General features: G+C 37.6%; 1 protein-coding gene and 1 long non-coding RNA gene across 2 annotated transcripts in view; both read left to right on the top strand.

Annotated features, from left to right (window-relative positions):
* Nucleotides 1-7,562, top strand: part of LOC134754506 (uncharacterized) — a 157,206-nt gene extending 149,644 nt beyond the window's left edge. The window contains exon 2 of the long non-coding RNA XR_010128912.1: nt 7,369-7,562. This is a non-coding gene — a long non-coding RNA (uncharacterized LOC134754506). The remainder of the gene's footprint in view (nt 1-7,368) is intronic.
* Nucleotides 793-1,553, top strand: LOC134753911 (uncharacterized). The gene has a single exon (XM_063689876.1). It carries the CDS (start codon nt 937-939, stop codon nt 1,492-1,494), a length of 558 nt encoding a protein of 185 aa, XP_063545946.1. The 5' UTR covers nt 793-936; the 3' UTR covers nt 1,495-1,553.
* Nucleotides 7,563-18,856: the final 11,294 nt, after the last annotated feature.

The raw sequence follows: 18,856 nt of genomic DNA, 5'->3' as shown, positions 1-18,856 counted from the left end.
GGCAGTCGAACATTTTAAAACGTATTTGTTCGGCAAAGAGTTTGAGATTATAAGCGACCACAAGCCCTTGGAAACCATATTTGGTCCCAGATCTAAACCGTGCGCACGTATTGAGCGCTGGGTTCTCCGCTTGCAGGCCTACAAATACAAGGTGATTTACCGGCCAGGCAAGGACAATATTGCCGACCCCATTTCTCGGCTTTGCCAATCAATCAGTCCCAAACCGTTTGACAATGAAAATTATATTAATGCGATCGTACAATACAGCAGGCCGACAGCAGTACCACTAAAAGAAATTGAAGCCGTCTGTGCCACAGATGAAGAAATAATGGCGCTTAAAAGTGGAATGTATGAAAACAAATGGCATGAATCGGTCAGCGCTTATAAAGCCTTCCAAACTGAGATCTGTTTGCACGAAATATTGCTTTAAGAGGGAACAAATTGATTATCCCCAAAGAACTTTGAGACAGAGTACTGGAAGCTGCACATCAAGGTCATCCCGGTATCGTAGCCATGAAGACTCGTCTCAGAACTAAAGTGTGGTGGCCAAAGATAGATCGAGACGCTGAAAACAGAGTTAAGGCCTGTAAAGGATGCACACTCGTTTCAGCACCTAACGCCCCACACCCTATCAAGAGACGAGAGCTTCCAGTCGAACCCTGGATCGATGTTGCGGTTGACTTTTTAGGACCTCTGCTATCAAACGATTACATACTGGTTCTCATCGACTACTATAGTCGCTACAAAGAAATCAAGATTATGCGAAGTATCACGGCTGTAGATGCAGTTAGGGTCCTAAAAGAAATATTCTCCCGTTTGGGATATCCTGCGACTCTGACATGCGATAATGGTAATCAGTTTACCAGCCAGACCTTCAAGACTTTCTGTAAGGAATGCAACATTGTAATATACAACACGATTCCTTATTGGCCGCAGATGAACGGCGAAGTCGAACGCCAAAACAGAGATGTACTTAAACGGCTGAAAATCAGCCAAGTAGAGAAAAAGAACTGGAAAGATGATCTCCTAGAATACCTAATTATGTACAACAGCACTCCACACTCCACCACAGGTAAAACACCTTCAGAACTCTTCTTCCGAAGGCAGTTCCGAGACAAAATACCCACAGCGGCTGATATGGAGTGCAAAATATTCGATTCAGATGTAAGAGATAGGGATAAAGAAAAGAAAGAAAAGGGACGGGAATATACGGATAGGAAGAGGAAAGCAGCAGACAGTAATCTAGAAATCGGTGAAAAGGTCTACGTCAAAAACCTAATAAAAGATAACAAACTTACCCCTAACTTTAATCCTGATTCGCACACTGTTACAGACGTAAGCGGTGGTGATGTTAGAGTAAGGAATGACGCGACTGGAAAAGAATATCGCAGAAATGTTGTTCACCTCAAGAAAGCTGAAACTGGTGAATGGTCTGTTATAAATAAAAATAGCGAAAGTGCACCCCTACCGGACCAAGATCAAAATGAAGATTAATATGATTGTTGTATTTAATCTATAATTAACTGAAATATAAAAATGTATCGATTTCCAAATAATTGAATGATTACAAGACTGAGCGAATCAATACTCTTTTCTTTTCGTTAAAATAAGGAAGGGATGTAGTATACTGCACCTGCAGGAGTGGGGGTAGTTGGCTGTTAACCGTGGCGCCGAGCGGTCGTGCCAAGAGTGGTGTAGTGGTGTTATTGTGTATTTTACACTACCCTCGTACGAAACTAGTGTCGGAAAAAAACATAAAAGTTGTCGCTCGAATCCAGTTACGAAAGAATTACTAGGCTTTGTTTGAGTAAAAAAAAGACTCGTTATTCGTCGATTATTTCTTCTGCCACAATTGGTTACGAACCTGCGGTTTCGTACGCGGCCGAAGGGTTCAAGTTGACAAGATTAAGTTTTACGTGTTCATATAAGTGTTTTTTTACTATTAAATTTGTATTTTAAGACTTAATTTCACATTTTCAGTTTAACTGAATCTCATACCCAATTGCATGTTTGAGTAAACTCTTATTATTCAGAAAAGTACCAGGAGACCAGACATGTATAGGAGGTTCTGGTTGTAAAAATGGAAAAAAAAAGTTTTGTTTGATAACTGGTTATGTAACAGTGAAAAAAAATCCATATTCATAACTGGTTATGAAATCTTGGTTATGAACGTGGATGAAGGGTTGTAAAAATGGAAAACAAAGTTTTGTTTGATAACTGGTTATGAAACAGTGAAAAAAAATCCATATTCATAACTGGTTATGAAATCTTGGTTATGAACGTGGATGAAGGGAACAAAACTACTGATCATAGTCTGTGCATAAAGAGAGTGGACCACGACAATATGTACAATACATGGGAACGCCCACGATATTAGAAAAAGTTTCCTTGTTACTTTTATGAGAGGATCCAAGATTGTCTAACAGCTTTGTAAATTGAGATAAAAACTCACGTAAAGTATCTTTTGTAGCCGATGATTGCAGTTGTCTTCGAGAGGCTTCCCTAGATCGGTCGTAGCGTCGCAGTGGTTCCCTGGATCTGCTGCGACGCCGAGATTCCTGTTGATCGTTGTGGTGTCCGCTGCACCGCTCATTGAAGTAGAAACAGCTCCGGCTTCGAGTAAGACTTCTGTGTACATGTGAGCGTGACCTCACTGACGGTGAACGCTGCCGTAGGACCCTCCGTGGTGAAGGGCTTCGCAACGCTCGTCTTCGTCGAGTTCGTAGTATGTTACGTCTGCGAGCATCGTCGATACCCAGGTTGTCATCGACTGCTTCGGCTTGGAGTTCAGCCGGCAGTGGCGCCTCATCTCCGTCACTCATTTGCAGCTGTAAACAAAATACACGGCAACACTAATATGCTCATAGCCACTTTATTTCACTTACATCATATTTTGTTTACATTTTACTATTGTTTACATTTTACTATTGTTTACATTTTACTATTGTTTACATTTTACTATTGTTTACATCTTACTATTGTTTACATCTTACTATTGTTTCCATTTTACTACTGTTTACATTTTACTACTGTACATTTTACTATTGTTTACATTTAAGTATTGTTTACGGTTACATTTACTTTACAACAAAACATGTTAACATTGTTTATAGAGAAAATAAAATAATGCACTAATGTTACAAATATTAAAAAGTAAGATATTACCAGTCTATAATTGAGTCAAACAATTACTCATTACTCCTTTTAACAGTAACCGTTAAAATTTGAACGCTTTTTTTTACACGTGGTTTTGAAGGTTATAATTTCAACAACAATTATTTTTGGCACTGCATTCAGATTTAATTTCAGTAAATTTACTCAAATTATTAATGTAATCGTTCGTAGATATCGAATAGAATTATTAACTAGAAATCACTTTCAACTGGGTCAATTTATAAAGCACAAAATTCTAATATGTATTTAGAAAAAAGGATCACGTACCTTTAACGTATCACCACTTCTGAAATTTGTAAAACCACTACCACACACTAACCCAATGCCGCTAGATAGATAAATCAAACCACGGTTTCACTTTAAATAACTAGATTATATTTCGGTCACCTCACTTTACGATCATTTGTTCACAGTTTGCAATCCAATAACAGAATGGCGCTCGGACTTGGTATCGGTTACTGGTAAAAAACATCTCTCCTACTTCGTTTTAATAAAAGAGCGCGAACGGAAACCGCTTACCAATTCCAAGTCAATTACAGTACTTTATTATAATTGGAGGAATTAAATCATTTTATTCGTTCATAGAATATGTCTAAATTGATCTAATTATATTTATGATAATGTAGATTTGCTATTTAACACACATAACTTTTAACCATTGGACAACACTTTAGTACCATATTTGCACACTAGGGGATTTCACTCGAGTTTACTTAGTCAAAATATGACTATTAATTATAAAGAAGCTTACAAATATATTGGCAGAATGAGGCTGACTGATTTATGACGAGATGATGGTGCGAATACCCTCTTTGCGCCAGTTTTTTTCTGTATTGCCTGCTCTTTAGACTTCAATAATAATGTTACTGTTACAAATAACTTACTTGCTTCGTATCCACTCCCATAGTCAACCTTGATAACACTAAGTATAAGCCAAATAAAAATTTTAGGAACCATAACTAAATAATTCTCACAAATTGTGTAAGTATTGAGTTTCGTGTTACACGCCTTCAGTCAACTGTAAACAATAATACACTATCTCTCGTTATATACAATTTGGCCCGCATTAGTAATATGCAAATTTTACTTTCGATCGATAAAAACCAAATTACCCTTCGCTCTGTTTTCAGGTTAGTTTAAAACAAGTACATTGTCTCTACGGGTAGTTAAATATGTCTGTTAGGAAGTTTATTTAATTGTACATTAAGATTAGGAGCAGCTCGTTTATTCCGCGTAGCAAACTTTCCATTCGCATTTTTACCCACCCGAATTTCTACCCATACCTTTTTTTCGGCATTCGCCTATTCGCATTCTCAATACTCTCCAACTCCAAGTAATTTTGTTTCGCATTATTTTTATTTCTTAGACGATAATATTACAAAGCTGCTGCAGTCTCAATCTGAATGTAACCTTTAGAGAAACATTAGTAGAGGAACCGCTTTCGGTGTGAGATATAATATTAGTTATGCCTTCAGCTTTTTTTCTTTATTTAGGATTTATATTCTCATATTTATTTCAAGATACGATATGAGTGTCTAACAGATCATTATTTAAAATTTTAAACTTATAAGTACCGATTACTGTAGATTTACACCTTTCAAAATCCTTATGAAATTCAAAACAGTTATATTTTACCCTTAAGTTATTAAAGAAAGTAACTAGACACTGTAAAATTAACAAATACAAATAATATATTCTTAGAACAACGAAGAAAATGAAAGTTTTATTTATAGCCCTCGGACTTTAATTCAGTTAAAAGGACAACAGAGAAATTGGATAAATGTTTTTGAATTATTTAACGTCATTTTTGTTTGTTACGCACAGGGAGGGCGAGATCCGTATATTTAGTAAGAACCGTTTCATTCTTTATTTGAGTTTATGATGCTATTGAAAATATGTATGGAGATCAAACCTTTTTTTGAGTGCGACACTTAAATCTTTGTATAAAGGCATATTATTAGAATACAAGAAAAGTAATTTAAGCGTTTTTAAATATTCATCTTGTAAGAAAAACTCCAGCTTTCATAACAACAATATATTTCTTGATCACAATATTCCATTACAGTTCAACATCCAATCACCTCTCTTCACAATCGTCCACCCTTCACCTCTGCCCGTAACCGAATGCCCGTTAACCGCCATGCCAGTCGCATTTTTCTTTTCTTTAAACTACCTTCCATTTACAAATGTTAACAATCAATAACTTTACTTTTAAATTTAATTAATTATAGATTGACAATTATTATTCAACTCTTTATTTCATGAAATCTTTTCCAAATAATTAGTAATTTTAACCCTTAACTACCTACGTCCGATTTCTATAGCATAACCACCTACGAAAGGTCTGGTAGACCACTATTTGAAATGGGTCTAAAATATTTATAAGAATTATGTTAGAGGGACAATTAAATAATATTTACCTATCTATTGGTTGAAGTCATTTATTAACAAATACCGATACAAAATTAATCAATAACATATAGCTTGAACTTAACATATAAAATTTTTCCTACTTTTAACAAAAAAATCATTGTAAATCCTTTGGGACAAGGGATCACAAAATATTATTTGCATGATATATCCTTTTATTAATAAATCTTAAAGAACAATAATCAGTCTAGCTAATCAGCTATAATTTTTGTATAAAAACGTATTATTATTATAAAATTGCAAGCTATTCAAATAGCCATTTTTCGCGGCAGCCAATGCACAGCCAATAAATACAATACTTACACATTTTATTCAATACTTTATTATATCTGTCCTAGAAAGCTGAACTTTCCCATGTAGTCCAGGTTTTAGATACCTACATAGAACAGTAAAACTAATAAATCTGTATCTTTCACTCTCCCACCTCTAAAAAAGGGGGTGAAGTTCTGAATATATTACAAGTAAAACTAGGACACTTCTCGATGTCCTGATGAGCCTAGGGTTTACATAAAACGCTATACCGTGACCCCCCCCCCTCCCCCCACCCCCGCTTGCTATCCTAAAACTGCACCCCGTTATAAAGGGGGTGAAGTTCTAAATACTTATACAGAACTAGTGTACCCAGGGCACTTCCCGATGTCCTAGAGAGATAAAATATTTGGTATGAAGCCTATATGATTTCTATACAAAGATCATAAAAATTAAGAAATTTGTAACTTTTACCCTTCATCCCCTATTAGTGGAGTGCAGGCATAACAATTTTACAAAGAAAAAACATAAAATGCGTTAAAATATTAAAAACTACAAGCCCATAAAAATAAACGTAACCTTCTAGGCAAGCGAGATATATTAATATTTCGCACTCAGAAATTCTTCTATATTATAGAACGACTCGATACTTATGGACTAGATAATTATTGTATTTGATTCGAATAGAACATTGCTAGGCGTTTCTGTTGAGAAAAACAAGTGCCAGTACGGCTACCATGAGTTCCGTAAATGACAGTCGAAAGTGAGAAAGTTAAGGAAAATGTATGGAGTAATTGTACAGTGCCTCTACCGGTCACGTAAAAAACTAAAAAAATCAACTGGCACCATGAGTCACAAACGTTTTAACGTGAGTTTTCGATACATGCCTAACTTCACACCTAAAACGTTCTCTTTCTAACTATATAAAGAAAACTGAGCCAGAATTATTCTAGGTAAATACTTTACGCCGTTTACGCGAATAAACGATGATATTTCTATGTGACATTTCTGTTAACCTGGAAACAACAATATTTGAACGAAATATTTTTATTCGGATGTTTATTACCGTTATATCATGTTACAAATGCATTTCCGATTAAATTATCATTTATATGCTTAGTTAATCATTGTAGTTTTATCACAACTTACCTAAAACACACGAAAAAACAGAAGTATTTGAACGTACGCTAAGAGTGTCAAACATAAAAAGGTAAATTGCGGTTTACGATTTGTGACGTATTTAAAAAAAAAACTACTTACTAGATCTCGTTCAAACCAATTTTTGGTCGAAGTTTGCATGGTAATGTACATCATATATTTTTTTTAGTTTTATCATTCTCTTATTTTAGAAGTTACAGGGGGGGGGGACACATTTTACCACTTTGGAAGTGTCTCTCGCGCAAACTATTCAGTTTAGAAAGATATGATATTAGAAACCTCAATATAATTTTTTAAAGACCTATCCATAGATACCCCACACGTATGGGTTTGATGAAAAAAAAATTTGAGTTTCAGTTCTAATTTTTTTTTCTATTTTTGTGTGAAAATCTTAATGCAGTTCACAACATACATCTACTTACCAAGTTTTAACATTATAGTTTTTATAGTTTCGGAAAAAAGTGGCTGTGACATACGGACGGACAGACAGACAGACATGACGAATCCATAAGGGTTTCGTTTTTTGCCATTTGGCTACGGAACCCTAAAAAGCGCCGCGCTTAAAAACCGCCTTCGTGTGAATACATACATGGTTACCCATTTGTCATTCAAACGCTTTTTTAACGCGCGTTGAAAAAACTTTAGTGCGTATGGGGCCTTATTTACCGACTATAGTTGGTTAAACCAAATTGGCAGTAAATAAGAACAAAAAAACTATACTCATCCTTTTCTTTTGGGTGCTAGTACCAGTGAAAGACAAAGATAGTATGATTCTCTATGTCTATGTTTGAAATGAGCATGAATCTAGATTCATATGTTTGACAAACTATAGCAATTTTATTTGGTATGAAGTTAGCTGCATAGTTCGTACGAGCGCGTGTTTAATAATCAACATCAAGTATATTATTATTTAGTCGATGTGGCCTTGTTCAGTTACGCGTTTGTACTTACAATTTGTCCTCTAATTTTTTTGTAAAACTTATGAAAGTGGCTACATTAACTATAGATGAAGTCGTTTCTTGTGAAGGGAAGGGATGTGTCCACGTATTACTCAACGAAGGCAAGGTAAAATCGTTAAACTTTGTAGAAAAACGGGATATCATTTCCGCGCCAAAATCAACACACGACTTTTGTATTCTCAGATAAGTCAATCGCATAAGAGAAAATTCTGTACGGCCGTTTACAAGGGATTGTTGTTTTACTTCAATTAAAGCGTAAATAATTAGTGTGCCAGAGAAAAATGCCTGCAACTTGCAAACTTCGGTGTTCGCAGTAAGCCCTGATATGTTTGTAAAATTATATCTAGTAGTAGTATGAGTATGCCCTGTGCGCTTTCGGCTTGCCTTACTCCAAAATTCTAGGCACGCCACTGATGATTTAGCCCAGAATTTTGAATTCAGAGAATTATACTCATACTCATACTCATTTATTTATTATTTATATTATTTATAAACATTATATGATAGCTTAAATAATATTATTAATATTAAATTAACAATAAACACATACATATATACAAGAAAGTAAATTACGTTGACCGCGTAGACGTGAGTAAATATTATGTCAATGTCAAAACTGGTAGTTTGCTAAGGATTTCGATAGGTAATTTACCGTTTACTCATACGTTTGATATTCAGTTCTTTAGGTGACACCTAGAGGCGCTGTACAATACTCCGATATAATTCTTGCTCTGTTTTTTAGTATACTTAGAAAGGGACAGCATCGTTTGCAGTGGAGTGAAGTTGGGCACATAATACGTAAACCGACGTAAATATGTGACGTACGGCGCGTTTATTCACTTGAAGTAAGTGAAATTTACTCTGGCAACTGATGGTCGAGGTACAGGTGATGTAAAACGTTATTCGTACCCGCCCCGCCTGCGGTTTTTGTTTTCGCAATCCATAGTCCATACTATTATACTATAAATATAATATTATAAATGCTAAAGTTTGTCTGTCTGTCTTTCTGTCTGTGTGTTTCCTCTTCACGCTTAAACCGCTGAACCGATTTAGATGAAATTTGACATAGAGATAGGTTGAGTCCCTGAGAAGGACATAGGATAGTTTTTATCCCGAAAATCATCCCTTAAGAAAGTAAAAAGCGGGGTGGAATTGAGATAATTAACGAAGTGCCTGCTAATTTGTGTCATAATATGCTTAAATTTAGATTGCTATGAGGATTTTTCCAGGCGCTATTCTTACTCTAGCTGCGGTTACTAAGTCCACGCAGACGAAGTCGCGGGCAAAAGCTAGTAATATTATAAATGCGAAAGTATGTTTGTCTGTCTGTGTGTTACCTCTTCACGCTTAAACTGCTGACCCAATTTAGTTGAAATTTGGCATAGAGACAGTTTGAGTCCCGAGGAAGGACATAGAACAGTTTTTATGTCGGAAATCATCCCTAAAGAGGGTGAAAAGGGGGGTGGAATTGAGAGAGTTAATGAATTGCCTTATGAAATTACTAGCTTTTGCCCGCGACTTCTTTTGCGTTGACTTAGTAACAGCAGCTAAAGTAAGTTTAGCGCCTGGAAAAATTCTCATAGCAATTCAATTTGAGCATATTATGCACACAAATTAGCAGGCACTTTATTAATTATCTCAATTCCACCCCGCTTTTTACTTTCTTAAGGGATGATTTTCGGGATAAAAACTATCCTATGTCCTTCTCAGGGACTCGACCTATCTCTATGCCAAATTTCATCTAAATCGATTCAGCGGTTTAAGCGTGAAGAGGGAACACACAGACAGACAGACAGACAGACAGACTTTCGCATTTATAATATTAGTATGGATTAAGCTTATATGCTAAAATTGAATTATTGCTATTACACTTTATCCAGGCGCTATACTTACTCTAGCTGCTGTTACTAAGTCCACGCAGAAGAAGTCGCGGGCAAAAGCTAGTAAATAATTTTTCGCTATGTTTTTTTATTCTAATGACATAACATAGAACCTGTCCTCTATTAATGAGACAACTTTGGCACTTTTCACTTACTATGACTTTCCTTTTTCCTTTGCTGGACTGTCATTCTGACCTCCACTGACATCAAAGTAACTAGACCAGACATACTAAACTTTCATTAGCTAGACTATAGTCAAAATATCTACTGCTAGTTGAAATAGTACCTAAATCATAGTAGCTCTTAAAGAGGTCGTAAGTCGTAAAGTGGAATTATATCTTAAAAACCATTTCCCATTAAAAACTTAGCCATTATTTCTTTAGGGGTGAGACTGGTTGAACTATGTTTCGTCCTTTATCGCCTGTCTGCAGCTTGCGACGCTGCAAAGTATATTTAAGATTATGATTTCAGGGTATAATCTCGGATTAAAGAAGAAATTGAGAAATTATTTTGACGAGAAATCGGAGAGATTGGGTACACACTAAGACTTAAAAACTTTCCGTTTTATAGTTAACTGGCGACCCGCCCCGGCTTCGCACGGTTAGACTTAAGAGTTTAGAACAACACAAGACAAAATTACAATTTTACTACGAGCTACGAGTACTTGTAAGTTTTGCCATTTTATGTTTTATTTTGTTTGGTGATAGAAGAAAATCTATTACACTTATGCTGAAGAAAATCAATGTGTGAATATTTCATGTTGTAAGCTCTTGCTAGAAATTTGTTGGTTACATATTTTTGCGACTGAATGGAACAGATAGCAAAGCGGTGGACCGTGTACGATACGTACCTAGGCCATAGTCTAAAATAACATCTTGCTGAGAAGATCTTCCGAATCAATTAAATTATTTAATAATTTGTACAAGAAAATTGCATCTCGTTTTTCTCTTCTCTCTTGAGCGATTTTTTTATACTTTCTAATAAACGTACATTAGTAAGTCTTTTATTTTTAGTGTTCCGTGCAAAACCTTGTTTTGACAAACGGAATACTTATGGGATCACTTCGGTCTTGCAAATCAGTTAAATGCGTTTTTTGATAATTTGATAAGCTACTCGTTACAACATGCTACTGCTGCGGACTTCTACTGCTACTTCTTATCTTTTTGAGTTTCAGTTCAATGTTCAGTTCAGTGTATAATACTATAGTGGCCATCATTAAATAAGCATCGTCCACAGTCAATTCTTCAAGAAAAATCTTAAAGTAATCGTACTCGTAATTATCGTCTACGTCACAATTAGATCCGATGTAATGAGGTGAAGTTAAATTATTAACACTTTTATCTACACACATATAAACCCTCTATGATGCCTTCAAAATCCGTAAATAATGGCCAACATTAAGATAAACTGTTTTGTGCACTGTGTAATTTTTTTATCTGTCCCTGATAATTGCAGTCGGCTCAAGAAGAGCGGGTACATTGATGGTGGCAAGAGACCGACGGATTATGACATTAATGAAAAACGGCTGGCACTTTTTTGACAAGATAATCCATGGTGTCATTGGTGTCCCAGTCGGTCCACGTCCGTGCCACAAGAGCATAAGTGTGGTGTACACACCGAAACCCCGAGTCGCAAACCAGTCGCCAGTCTAAGGGAGGTCGGAGCCAAGAAAGTACCAGTATTAGGCGAAGGATGGGCATTTAGCCACTAGCCAGTAACCAGCTTCCCGGGCTCCGGCCATCAAAAGCCTCGCGCGGTCTGGACCTGTACAGTTGTTTAGGAGAATATTGTAAGTTAAATCACAGTAAACATGATCCCAACTCCTTTGTGAATTTGGGTACACTTGGGTATACTTAAAATTAGAATTCGCATGTAACTAACATATTACTAACTCGAGTCATAAAAATCCTCCGCTAGGTACGCATGTCGGCTAGTACCTACATATATTAAGTCTCTCGTTTACAATATTGTTTTTCCTCCTGCGGTGCACAATGTCTAGCTTAATTATGTGCCCGGACCCACAGGTATGCAGTAAACAAAGATTTGCGGCATTTTTGACGCTATCTTGGTCCTAAGGGCAGCAATTACGCAGCTCCCGAGCTGTGGTTTTACTGCGTCTCAGCCGCGATGAGCGGAGCCGCGCAAGTCAGGGACGGGCTACCTAGGACAAACGCTATTCCTACAAATATTGTTATTATTTTTTATTTGTTATTATATCTACATTTTATATGTGTCAAATGATAAAATTCAAACGACAGAAGCAATAAGATGCACAAAAAAACACAGAAAAGGAAAAAAAACATAGTAGGTTGGCGAATAAGGTTTCAGGTTACTTTCCGTCCAATATGTCGAAAATTTAATATGTACTGTAAAGCATTGTAAGATACACGAATAGGTAATTCGCAACTCGTGTCGATTTAAAACACTCCCTTCGGTCGTTTCTTATATCTAAAATTGTAATTTTTGAGAAGAGTTTGCTTCCAATTGGATAATATGTTTAAGGTAGTGAAATCGCCCAGGGTCCACATTTCGCCCGCTGAATGATAATGTGCTATATTCTACAAGCGCCTTTTACTTGCACCAAGACGACAGCGATTATTATCTTTTCACTAAATTAGACACAGCCGTGGAGAAGGGTTGAGTTTATCTCGCTCTTTATGTGAGTGAATGCGGGTTATATATTGTTTAGCTACCCTAAAACATTTATTCAACTACTGATCTTGGAACAACAAGTGTTAACATAAACACAGTGTTATACTTTTTGAAAAATTATGAAATTTACCCCCGGCTAGTACCAATGAGTTTTTCGGAACTTATGTACGGAATATCATTTGATATTTATACCAGTCGCTTTTAGGTGAAGGAAAACATCGTGAGGAAACCTGACTAATCCTAACAAGGCCTAGTTTCCCCCTCTGGGTTGGAAGGTCAGATGGCAATCGCTTTCGTAAAAACTAGTGCCTACGCCAATTCTTAGGATTAGTTGTCAAGCGGACCCGAGGCTCCCATGAGATGAAATTTACAATTTTCTTTTGCTATATTAAGCTGTGAAATGAAATGAAAAAGACAGCATCTTTTGCCTAATTATGTAGAAAAGGAGGTAAAACCACCCATTTTTCTAGTAGCATTTCGTTTTTGTAAGGGTCGCAGTTCTAACCTAACCTACTTTTCTGATAGCATTTCGTTTCTGTAAGGGTCACAGCTCTAACCTAACCTACTTTTCTGATAGCAGTTCTGTTCTGTGAGAATCGCAGTTCAAAACCCACCCACCCACCTAACCCACTTTTCTAGTAGCATTTCCGGGTCCGGGTCTGGGTCCGGATCCGAGTCCGGGTCCGTGTCCGGCTGTCCGGTCCAAGTTTGGGTCAGAGTTCGTTCCGGGTCCGGGTCCGAGTTGGGGTCCATGTCCAGACCCGGGTCTGGGTCCGAGTCCGGGTCCAAGTTTGGGTCTGGGTCCATGTCATTGAAGAGTTCCATTCTGATCATCATCAGCAGTTCCACTTCATCAAATGCCACTTTTTTAAATGTAAATGCTGGATTTGTTGATGAAAGTACAAAAATCACTATATGTACGCCTTTCACATTTGAGGAGTTCCCTCGGTTCCTCGTGGGTCTCATCATCAGAACTCGAGCTTGGCAAAAATATGTCTTAAAAACTTAAGTTGCTTAACAAACATAACGAAGAGGACAAATCGCCAAACGTAACTATGCGTCATTGAAGAGTTCCGTTCTGATCATCATCAGCAGTTCCACTTCATCAAATGTCACTTTTTTAAATGTAAGTGTTTGATTTGATGATGAAAATACTAAAATCACCATATGTATGCCTTTAACATTTGAGGAGTTCCTTCGATTCCTCATGGATCCCATCATCAGAACTGCTTTTTGACAGGGACCAATCTGTATGTATATACTTACAATAAAAAAAAATCAAAATCGGTCCAGAAATGACGGAGTTATGGAGTAACAAACATTAAAAAAAAAAAACAACCGAATTGAGAACCTCCTCCTTTGAAATCTTGAAGTCGGTTAAAAAGAAGGAGGTTATCGTGGAAGTTTATTATGCTGGCACTTCTCATGGCGTTGCGTGTTCGCGTATTTGCTTTATTCGACCAAAAAAAACATGTGAGGAGGATTTTGTCGTCTTTTTTGGATGGACCTCGTGGTTCTGAGTAAAAATAACATTTTTTCTATGAATTTTTACAGAAAAAATCATACATATCTAAAAGCGGCATTTTTTGAGAAAGTTTTTATTACAATTTATGATAAAAACATAGAAATAAACAAACATAATAAAACTTACTATTTAAGTACAAAAAAACCTACAGATAAAAAATTTGGCCCAGATCGCCGTCAACGGGCAAAGTGCCCAGAAGGCTGGCCGTATTTCCTCGCTGTATGGCGAATGATGATACTAATACGCTGTGCGAAATAGTGGCCAGTTCTCTGGTCATCAAAAGCCTCTGTTAGGCGCGCAGACAACGCTTTGTACAGTCGACGCGCACTCGGCCGCCATGGCCCCAAAGTTTCAACATCAGACGCCGCAAATATGTAGCTGCTTCCCAGAGCGGCATATTTGCGGCACTTGAGGCTTTCGGCCCAGGAAGCCGCAGCGCCAGCAGCATCTTTGGTGCTTGGAACATGGGACGGTGCCAGGGTATCAACGCAAGCAGCGTCCCAAACTAGCGGCCGACCCATGCTCCAAGGCAGCGTGTCATTCCGTCGGGCCTCTTGCCATCATCCCTGGCCAGACCGCTGGGCTCGAGGACTGCTAGTACTTTGGCACTAACAAGAGCCCGACGGATGACATCATTAATACTGGCATGGCGGGGGATCCTTCCAGAGCTTCGAACACATGAGAGGCCATAGTGGCCTAGAAAGTCCACCGTGGTGCCGCATTGACAGCGATATGGCTGATTGGTTGATGCCCCTAAACGTAAGCTAGCTGCTAGGCGGAACGTAGTGCTGTCTAGAAAAGTCCCAATGTTTGGAGAGGGTAACGCCTGCAGCCACAGACCTGACTCCCACTCTGCAGTTGCAAGGAGACGAACTCGTTCCATCGAACTAGTTGACGTATCTAAAAGGTTTTTCCGTACCAGTTCACAGAGAGGCAGGTCTGTGTTGGGACAGATTATAGACCAAACGTTCTTGGCCTCGGAGCAATATGCGGCCTCCATAGATCCAATAGAAGGATCTAGTATTTTCCCTATAAGGCATTGAGTACCATGCACCGAGGACAAGAATGCAGGTAAAGATACACAAGAAATTTTGCGGATGCCCAGGTCGCCAAATCTAATGGGTAGGCAAGCCTGGGTCCAAGACCTTTTGTCAAAAGAAATGTTAAAGATGGATGTGAGTGTTTCAGCTACTAAGGTATCTAATTTTGAGACCAAATTGGGGTGTTTCCAAAGATGAGTTCCGCGAAGAATATACGTGAATTTTGGAACGAAAAGACTGCTTAACGATCGAATAGGCTGAATGTAAATTAATTTTGGCCAGACAGTGTGCTTTATAATTTTGAATTTTTTAGAACGTAATTTTACGTCATGCTCCGTGGAAATCCCACTGTCTGTTTTGTGATTTATTGAAACGTAATGCTGTTGTACACAATATGTACTGAATTAGTACATATATGATCGTTTTATAAATTTTACCCTTCAACCGAAGGGGCATACGGGCGTCACAAATGGTTCCCGTAACCTGTCGCCATTTCATCCATCCTGTGTTACTAAATAATTTTTACATATATTCATGGATTTTAATATATTTAAGAATTGTATCAGATTTTTCAATATTTTAGTGTAGAAACATGTTTTAATTAATCTGATCAAAATTTTACACAATTTTTTGTGAGATTTAGATTTAGTGAGATTCGGCTTGACCCCCTTCCCCTCCCGCCTCCTTTGAAGCCCTCGCGTAATTAATGGACGCCCCCTCACTAATAAACTGTCAACGAATAAGCTAGGGTTTGCCCTACGTAAAGTGTAGTTCATATAGAATTGGTACATAATTAGTTGTGGCTAAAAATATATTTTTTTCATTACCGGAAAAAAATTGACAATTACAATTCAATCACCAGCCAAAGTATTCATGTTAAAATATTATTTTGCTAGCTGTATGCATTTTAATGTTTTCGACCATGAAAATTGAGAAAAATAGATTAATCGTGAACAAATACCTCGAAAATTCTTATCGGTCCGGAAGAAATACAGCTAAGTCGCATAAAACGCTAAAAACTAGTGCTTGTAGGGTCATAAAACGTTGCAAGGAGTCTCTATCCGCCGTCCGCCGACACGAAGATACAAACTACTTGGAGGTCTGGCACTAGAAATAAGATTTTGGAAAAAAGTCCTAAGGTCAGTCAAACAAATTCCTGGACTGTCTGATTACGATTTATCATGGATATTTACGAATTGGTAGTTGCGACCTTAAGACGAAAAGTTTTATTACATCGTCAACCATGAAGTCGGACATTTATATTAAAGAGTGCTTAGAGAAACGAGTTTTTCCATTTATTAGAACCCCATAACGGTCCCGTGAAATTTTGGCCTGATTTAGCCAGCTGCCACTACTCAAAAAAAAGTTTTGGCAATAATCAGGTTGATTACATGCCGCGAGGTGAATCCTCCGAATTGTTCCCAATTTCGATCTATCGAAAACTACTGGGCAATCAAAAAAAATTAAACATGACTAGCCAAAAATTGTCCAGGATATCAATTCGTTGCGATCTACATGGGATTAACACGCCAAGAATGTCGACAAAAACGTTGTTCAGAAGATGATGGGGTCTATTCCGAAAAAAGTTCGTAATTATTTACATAACAAACTTTTTATTTATTTATACATATTTATATTTCTTTGTAGTTTTACATGTATGTAAAATGTATAATTTTGGTGCAATAAAGAATATTTACTTACTTACTTACTTAAAAGCTATATACATTACTATTTAAAATTCAACATTATTTTTGTTCTTATATCGTTTGCTTAAAAAATAACAGTTTTCTAGTTGGTACTAATTCTATATGAACTATACTTAATTTATGAAATAAAACTATGAAAGCGGATTATATCGCGTATATTGAATTTATAATACATCCCGACGTTTCGAACCCTTTACAGCGTTCGTGGTCAACGGGTGACTGAGGAAAAATTACAAAGTGCAAAAATACCCACATACTAAAATAATGAACAATCATAGACTACAAACTTTAAGGCTGGTTGTACATGCAAAATCGGTTCATAAGGCTAGTTATACACTACAATTATTTTCAAGTAAAGATATAAATATACGCGATAAAAACTACGCCGGCTCCAACCCTACACCACGGACCCGAGAAGATTTAATTCCCTCCTAAATTGTAGGAGGGTATCCCAATATGGGACCGGCAACAAACTCGGCGGGACACATCTTTTCAAAACATCAGAATGTCCAGCATCATCCAACACTAAGGTCTCACAGTCTATGTCTCGCTTGCTCCTTTATCAGATGGACTACAGGATCCCAAGCTGGTGGTAGAGAAAAGCCATCTTCCCTATTAAAGTTTGGATATTTCTTAATCTCAATGGCCTCGCGCAGCATTCTGGGTATGTAACGCTTCTCCTTGGCAAGAACCAGAGGCTTATCAAACTTGATTGAGTGATTGGCTTTATCCATGACATGCTCACAGACTGCAGACCTAGGTCGACGGTGCTTGACATCAGCTATGTGTTCCTGCACCCGAGTGGAAATGCTCCGTTTCGTCTGCCCGACTTATGATAGGCCACACTCACAGTCCAGCCTGTACACTCCTGCAATCTGTAGAGGGGTATTGCATTTTACAGGCCTCAGGAATTGTGACATCTTCTTCATTGGCTTAAAATATGTTTTTATAGAAGCACGCTTCAAGATGTGGCTGATCCTGTCCGTGACCCCCCTGACAAAAGGCAGAATGGCAGGCCTGCGCTCGACTGTGGGGATCTTAATGTGGGACCTCTGGTTGACCCGCGGTATCCTGAGCTCGTTTGCCTGGAGCGCGCGCCTGGCATGCTGGAGCTCCGCGGCCAGATGCTGGTCATCACATATCCTCTGGGCTCTCTGAAACAAAGATTTGCCTACTGTAACAAGTTGACTGGGATGGTGATGCGATTTGCCATTAAAGTACCTATCCTAGTATTTAAGTAGTTATGTGAGCAGAACATGTCAGAGGAATATGCTAAACTGTTGGAACATTGCCTTACATCTGGCTACTTGCTATGGAATGGTGAATTCTACCTTCAAGTCGACGGCGTGGCCGATATATATATATATCTTTACTTGAAAATAATTGTAGTGTATAACTAGCCTTATGAACCGATTTTGCATGTACAACCAGCCTTAAAGTTTGTAGTCTATGATTGTTCATTATTTTAGTATGTGGGTATTTTTGCACTTTGTAATTTTTCCTCAGTCACCCGTTGACCACGAACGCTGTAAAGGGTTCGAAATGTCGGGATGTATTATAATTCAATATACGCGATATAATCCGTTTTCATAGTTTTATTTCATGAGTAACTATCGCGGTAACCGAAGACAATATTATATACTTTATTTGTTTAATAAAAATTTGGCTGTAATTGCTAGTCAGACATATAGTACATAACTACCTACTTAGCAATTTCTAAACAGACACCCAATCTGTCGCCAAAGCCAATAAACCCGACCCGATATTATGTGCCGAGGGTACGTTTACACATCGACTGGATAAATGTTCTAACTTAATCAACGCCTAGAAAGCGTCGCAAGTATTTGTTCTCACAGATTCTACTCGACACACTCTATAGCAATTACAAAATTTATTTACTTCCAAAGAAATTCATTTATTTACATTTGACAATAAACGAACAAATAAATTTAAAGTTAACGCTGTTATTATAAGTTGCCGCCTAAGGCAGTTAATCACACGGATGCGGTTTCGTTGGGATGATTGAGTTTCACCGTTCCCTCATCCGGTTGTGGAACCGATGTATTTAGTGCACAATACTGCC

Source organism: Cydia strobilella, chromosome Z, assembly GCF_947568885.1.
Source record: "Cydia strobilella chromosome Z, ilCydStro3.1, whole genome shotgun sequence".
Taxonomy (NCBI): domain Eukaryota; kingdom Metazoa; phylum Arthropoda; class Insecta; order Lepidoptera; family Tortricidae; genus Cydia; species Cydia strobilella.
Note: the sequence above shows the minus strand (reverse complement) of the source record. Positions and strands in the feature narration are given on the sequence as shown.

What these genes read in the sequence shown, in the direction of transcription:
- LOC134753911 (XM_063689876.1), top strand. Translation starts at nt 937, where the DNA reads ATGAACGGCGAAGTCGAACGCCAAAACAGAGATGTACTTAAACGGCTG.